We start from the raw sequence: 7528 nt of genomic DNA, 5'->3' as shown, positions 1-7528 counted from the left end.
GCTGTGATCATTAAAACTATTTTTCTTTAATACTTGTGTGATGATCATTAGAGCCTTTTGTCATATTCCTGAGTTATATGGTTAAAATCATCACAATCGACATCTCTATCCAATCTAAAGATGGACCACTCTAACTGTTCACTTGTGGTGGGTCCCCAAATTATATCACACATGCATATCATAATGCATTCTTATCCAGCAAGAATTATGGTCATGAACTTAGGGGTTGTTTACAGTAGTGGAACAAGACACAGGGTGGCCGGAGGGTAGCTGAGGCTATTTCGTAGAGTGTTTTGACTATGACAGGAGATGTGTGTGTTACCAACATCTTTGGAGCATGACTACATTTTCTGGCCGCTGAGGTAGTTCTTGATCATATGTAGCCTAACCCGGAGTCCTTCAATCTCTCTCTCTCACACACACACACAGACACACACACCCGCACAATTACCTACAATTTAGTTACTCACAATCTTAATTAGGCTACAAATCCCCTTATTATATTCTGGCCATTTTTTTTTTAAAATAGACACCGCATTGGGCTTCAGAACGTACGTAAATAGCGTCGCCATCTTGGTGGGGGCAGCAATCACTGGAGGCCAATGGAGGAGCATGTGACTCTGACTGGAAATGAAACAGGTGTCTCCGATTACTGGCAAGTGTTGCCAATAGACCTCTCCAGAATAAGTCCCGCCTCCTAACTTCCGTATCCATCCAACCTTCGGTCGTCAAATGTCTATGGGAAATAACATGGCGTTTTGAAAGATCGTACCTGTCAAACTCTGTAGGTGACAAAGTAGAAAAAGCTGGTGGGCAGATTGGCCTACACACTTCTGCCATCTAGTTTCCACTGGATTTTTGATTTTCGTGCCGTTTAAGTAGTATAGTCTATAGTATACTACTTAAACGGCACCGACATTGTGTCTAACAATTCCAATGTAGAGCCCATGATTTATGTAAAATATACATCATCACACCCCCCCCCCCCCAGAATTGTGTGACCTGGTTGCCTATCTTAAACCAGTTTCCTATTCAGCACCTCTCTTGAATCTAGCGAACGTTGCATACATTGAATTCACTGCAAAGAAGTTGATGATCTGAAAGAACTAGATGATCAGTTTTGGGGTTTTTGGTGTAAAAGTAAATAGCATTAGTTTTCATGAAAATGTCACAGCTCACACTAAAACAAACTGAGCTGTGATGCTTGTGCAGGACCAGTCCTGCACTTGGCCACTGTTCTCTATTTTTAAGTGACTGCAGAAGCTGTTGTCCTTTTTGCAATATACATTAGACCGAGAGAAATAGACCTCCAACATTGGATCTATTTAAGTATAGTATAAGTATAAGTATATATACTCTTTTGATCTCGTGAGGGAAATTTGGTCTCTGTGTTTATCCCAATCCGTGAATTAGTGAAACACACTCAGCACACAGTGAACACACAGTGAGGTGAAGCACACGCTAATCCCGACGCAGTGAGCTGCCTGCTACAGCGGTGCTCGGTGAGCAGTGAGGGGTTAGGTGCCTTGCTCAAGGGCACTTCAGCTGTGGATGTGGGCATGGGAGAGCAGTGCTCAACTACTTCCCCCGCCCACATTTTTTCTACTGGTTGGCGATCGAACCGGTAACCCTTCGGTTACAAGCCCAAAGCCCTTACCAGTATTGCATTGCACGACATCACGTCACATGACATTTCAAAATTCCAACATGTTAGTAAGCTAGGGTTTGCTGTTGCATACAACTTCATTTCAATTTTGAAAGAAATACTGGACGATGTTTTTTTTATTTATTTTTTTTAAACGGCGACAAAATTGTGAATTTCCAGAGCGTGTTTGTGTGTGTGTGTGCGTGCGCACATGCATGAGCGTATGCTTAAGCGTGTGTGAGAAACAAATCTATCTAAATATATCCGTGTTTGTGTTTGTGATGAAGGTTCTTCTTTCACATGAAAAAGTATTTGCAAGGGAAGACAAGCCACCCAGTCTATAAATGTGAAACCTTTAGACAATGTTCAATTTAACCTAGCCTAACCTATAAAACATTGTAATGATCTGAGCCTAGCTGTTGATGACTGTGCTCCCATGATGCTGTTCGGTTGATGTGTTATGTTGAATGTTAATGTTAACCATGCAAGTTACCAATGTTGTGTGTCCTGACTGTCGTGTTTATGTTTATAGTTGATTACAGTGTTCATAACCGGGTCTAACTAGTGTGTGTTGTAGATACAGCCTCACATAGATGTTTAGTGCTGGAGCATAAGAGCCAGGTCTGGCCTGGCATTATGCGTTCGTGTGTTTTGGTGCGTAACCAATAAAGACCTTTTGAAAACAACTTTGCAAGATTGATACAACATGTTTGTTATGTGGCATGCAAATTGATATACATTTATTTAACCAATCAGAGATTGGTTGCATCAATTGCATCAATTGATTTCTTAGAACTATGGTGTGTGATGTGCAGAAACACAATCAAACATAAACCCAAGCACTTAATCCACTGTGACACTGTGATGAGGGTGCTATGCCAAATGTGTGGTTGTGGTTAGGACTTCTGCTAAGAGTGGAAGTTTCTGATGATGCTCACATCTAATTTAAACATTTATGTGTTACAGTGTTCCTGTAGTGGAACAAATTGTCTCAAATGTGCAAACCTACTCATCCAGTGCATCTACCTGCTTTGACTCATATCAATTTATGTAGCCAATTGAGGCCTTAAGTAGAAGACTCCTGGTAGACTCAAAGATGAACAAACTAAATTGGCTAATTATTCATCAAAGTATGGCCCTAATATAATTGTGACTTGCAAAGCAAACTGACCTCTTTATTATTTTAATTTTTTTAAATGAACATGTACAACTGGCACTCACTAACTCACCTGCATGTTGCCTACTAATGGAAATAGAACCATATAGGGTGTCAAATCTGGTTTCCACACATTCCAGAAAACGCTGACACAATTATAATTGTATGCACTACGCTCTAGCGTGACACTACTGCAATATTAAAACTTCTACAAAAGCCTGCATCTCAGGGCCACCAACCCCTCACCCATAATCCTCCCCATTCTCATTCTCTGTCATCAGTGAGTGAAACCTGTATCTGTGACCAATACTACTGTCAAACTTAGATGCTGCTGATGTCACATTGACTGACATAGTCAGGTTTTCCAAAATCACCTTGATTGATTCGGCTACAAAAAGAAAAGACTCCCCATCAATACCTTTCAGTTGTTACATATACCTATACAGGCCCATCAAAGCAACGTGCCCTGATTCTGGAGATGATGAAACAAATTTTGATTTTGACCCTGCTGGTCCTGCTGTCTGGCTGGGTGAATTGTAAAGTGGGGAGATGTAAGTGTTTCAGATCTCCTGTTTGTTGTCTACAAAATGTGCCCATGCTTTGTGACGCTACTAGGGTGGGTACAGCTGTTAGCAGGTTTACTTTAACTTCGAAGTAATGTTAACACAGCAGGGCCCTATGTTGTATGCATATCTCTCAGCCAGTATTTATATTGTGATTGCAACAGGCTACCACTGGGTGACATGCTAGAGGCCATTCCAGTTAGCACCCATTACAATGCAATGTTGTCAGGCCTGCAAGCAAATCAGCAAGACTAGGATTCATATATCATGTTGGTCCATGGGTATGAAGTGCAAACACTTCTAAGAGTCAGATAATTACCTAAACCTGGCATGTCGTTTTGTGGTATGGTTTTGGGGAGGAGTTGTTACTTCCTCTGTTATTGCAACTCAAAAAGTGATCTCGGGTAACGATGACAAGCCTTATTGAAGCTGTAGGCCTATCATAGCAAATAGCTTTTGGTTTTGGTCAGTGAAAAATAGAGTAGACAGAGAGTAATCAGCACAATGAGGTATACTTTGGTGATCGCCATCTTGGGGGCCCTGCTTGTGGCTGCTATAGCGCTGCCACGCCGTCAATGTAAGTACCTTGGGAAAAGAGATCCCTAACATTTGCATATATATGGATACGGATATTCACTACAGATTAAATGCTTACCTTATTACGATGACATGAGTGGAATTTTTTGTTTAATTCTATATCCTGTATACATACATACAGTACTAAACTCAAGTGAATTATTACGTAATGATGGTCATACTTTTACTTGGGCCAAAATGGAATGGATCATCACACAGCACACATAAGCAAAAACAAAGTAGGCTTATTTATTGATGTCTGTATTTTGTAGGCCTATTTATTGGTGTTTAATTTTCTTTCTCGTATTTGAGACTTAATATAACTTGTTGTTTAGTGGCAGGAATAATGACAAGCACGTTTGCCATAATGTTGATGTGCACAGCTTACATTCACCACGTCAAAGTGTGACTTCCTGTTGACACCTATTCACATGTGTGGCTTTGCCTCTCTGTCACTTGAGTTTCTTTGTTGGTTTTGCGTTTTCTTTGGAAAATGTCTCTGTGACGAACCTATCTCTGTGTGCCAGTTTCAACTTCCTCCTCACTTCTGCTTCTACTTGACTACTGTGCTTCTTCATTGCAGTCCGCAGGCCTACCAAGGTGAGCACTCTGTGCTGTACTAGAGTTAACAATGCCGTCATCCGCAACATCACGAGTGCCAGGGCCCAGAGTGCTCTGCATCCATGTGTAGAGGCTATTGTGTGAGTGCTTTTACCGTGAACACATGCAATTAACGGCGTCACAAATAAGGACATAACTCACAGGACATACTGCACATTGACTTATTACTTAGACTTGCAGGGGACATATAAGTCCTAACTCGCTGACACTTTAAATGCATTGCGACAAGGCCTTATGGCAATATACAGCTCTTGAAAAAATTAAGAGACCACTGCACATTTTTCTGATGTCATCCTACGGTTGCTATACGACATTTGAATGAGTTGACAATCATATTCAAAATTAGGAGACCACTGCAAATTTGAATATGACCGTCCATTCATTCGAATGTCACTCATCAACCATAGGATGACATCAGAAAATTGCAGTTGTGTCTTAAGTTTTTCCAGAGATGTATGTGCTAGCTAGCTATGCTAAATTCTCAACTGTGCAGAAACATACAGGCTATGTAGGAAGGCCAATGTCAGTAGATTAAAGAAAATAACAGCCAGTGTAAATTGTCAAGCTACAGGGCCACTAACAATAGCTCTTTGTTCTAAGTTGACACACCTGAAAAAACAAGATTATTTTCTATTGCACCATTGTATGTTATTCCTAATTTCTGACTCAAGTTTGTGTACACTTTCTTAACTGCAGCTTTACCACCAATGATGGAAAACAGTTCTGCACCAATCCAAAAGCCCCCTGGGTGCCTGATGTTCTGAGAGGTAGGCTTTAAAAAGCTGTATGCATGCTAAGTTGTGTTACCTTTCTCTATGGTGACACATATTTATTGTGATGGTATGACTTGTTCATCACATGTGTTGATAAGACTGACATGTTAATTGGCATAATTTGTTGCTTTTGAGACATAAACTAAGCATTTTGAGCAAGTTACATGCTTTTGCAGGTAATCCATCGTCTGCTGCAGTATACATTAATTGTTTGTTTTTTTACCAAAGCAGCTGAGAAAAACTGTAATTAATTTATTTGTTTGCTTTGTCTCTCTGTTTGCTTATTTGTTTGTGTGCTTGTGTATTTGTTTGATTGTTTGTTCATTTATCATCTTTACAGCTCTGATTATGACCAATTGAACAAGACTGGAGTTCTATAACACATCACCAAGGAAGTGGAAACAGTGAAATGAATGTTATACTTTTCAAAAATGAGTGTTCAAAACTGAATATCACTGTATGTTTTTGCTGACTTCAGCAAAATGTGTTTGATAGATTTGTTTCTCACACACGCTTAAGCATATGCTCATGCATGCGCGCTCACACACACGCACGCACACATGCACACACACACACACTGTATGTATGTCTGTTCTGTATTACAAATGTGCTCTTGAGAACATTAAAGTTTTTTCTTATACAGATACTTTTTCATAAAGTGATTATTGAGTGTTATGGACAAAAAGTAAAACGTACTACTAGTAAAACTTATTACTTGCATAATCAGTGTTTCCCAAAGTGTGGGCCTCGGTCGACTGGTAGGCCGTCAGGTGGGCTGTGAGAGAGCCTACATTAATTATTTATTAATTTTCAATATTTTGTCATTAAGGTTGAAATGCAGTAAAAGTCAATTATTAAATAGTTCAAATTCAAAAGTAGCCAGATATTTAAATTACAATATAAGCCTATTCTTCAAACTGATGTACATTTGATGTTGATCCGGAGCTTATTTTATGGGTTCACCATTGGGTAACGCTAAACTTAAAGGTGCTTTAAGCTGTTGGGTAACGTCACTTCTGTTGACGTTCAAACAAAACAGAGAGTTAGCTCGCTACTCCCTCGTCCTTGCTCCTGTGCAATTGAAACTCTCCTAAACGCGCATCTCGTCAGTGATTTGCTGGAACAATTTGTTATGTTTTTATACTCCAGGTTGGACCAAGTTGTTTTTGTTGCCGTTTTTGGGCTGTCCACAGAGACCACATTTTTTACAGTGTATTCAGGGCACAGGCAGCTAGCGGATGGTGAGGTGATGTTTGCAGTATGTGACAAAAAATGTTTAGCTTAGAAACCGTGTAACATCACTTAGAGCATCTTTAAGTGTGCTATAATGGAGTGGTGTTTGTCAGGAAAAGTCCAAATAAAAGTAAAAGTAAAGTTGTTCAAAGTAAAGTTGTTAATCAGTTGTTACTGGTTCACAGTGAAAAAAATGACTCTTAGTGTGATGACTATCTGATTCACTAGTGTGGGACCTGAATGTCTGTGTGCGGTCTTAACTTAGTTTTTTGACAATGCATGTGTAATTACAGGAAATAAATAATAAGGAAATACGTTATCTTAGTCTCGTCTGAGAATTGCAAATAAATGTTTCGGTGGGCTGCAGAAGATTTTCAGAATTGAAATTGCCATAACTCCACTAACACAAACTGCTGACAATCTACAAACCAGCAACATAAAACCATGCGCACCTTTCACCTCAACTTTGATGCATTAGGCCAGAGGTTCTCAACCTTTTTTGAGGCTAATGCACAAAGGTCAAACCAAAACACCATGGCACACCAGCTTAAGGTTACTGGCTGTAAAGTATACCACACACACACACACACACACACATTATAACAGGGGTGTTCAAAACCCTTGAGAGAAATATTAAATCATATGATGTTCATATGTATCAGTTTAGAATTTATTAATCAGTCTTGAAGTGTAGTGTTACAGTTTAGTGAGTTTGTGGCCATACTACTTGCTATTTATCTCAACTTACTCTGTATTTGTTGGGCTCTTTATTGAATCGGTTAACATTATCATGAAGGACTTAGGTTAGTTTTGCCATATTGTAATATTGCTGATTCCATTCATTGCCATCCTGTTTATTTCTATCAGACACAGTTATTGCTATGATATGACCATTACAGCCATTTTTCATGTTCATTTATGCATTTTTCAGGTTCATGTTCATGTTATGTATTGGTCAAGT

At 39.4% G+C, this 7528-nt stretch overlaps 1 protein-coding gene across 1 annotated transcript; it reads left to right on the top strand.

The window, feature by feature from the left end:
* Window positions 1-3635: 3635 nt before the first annotated feature.
* On the top strand, window positions 3636-6045 carry LOC121688205 (eotaxin-like). Its single transcript, XM_042067654.1, has 4 exons — window positions 3636-3941; window positions 4524-4641; window positions 5258-5328; window positions 5675-6045. Exons 1-4 carry the CDS (start codon window positions 3869-3871, stop codon window positions 5692-5694), a joined length of 282 nt encoding a protein of 93 aa, XP_041923588.1. The 5' UTR covers window positions 3636-3868; the 3' UTR covers window positions 5695-6045.
* The last annotated feature ends 1483 nt before the right edge of the window (window positions 6046-7528 follow it).

Source organism: Alosa sapidissima, chromosome 17 (assembly GCF_018492685.1).
Source record: "Alosa sapidissima isolate fAloSap1 chromosome 17, fAloSap1.pri, whole genome shotgun sequence".
NCBI classification, from domain to species: Eukaryota; Metazoa; Chordata; class Actinopteri; order Clupeiformes; family Clupeidae; genus Alosa; species Alosa sapidissima.
The sequence above is the reverse complement of the archived record's forward strand: the minus strand, read 5'-3'. Positions and strand labels throughout refer to the sequence as shown.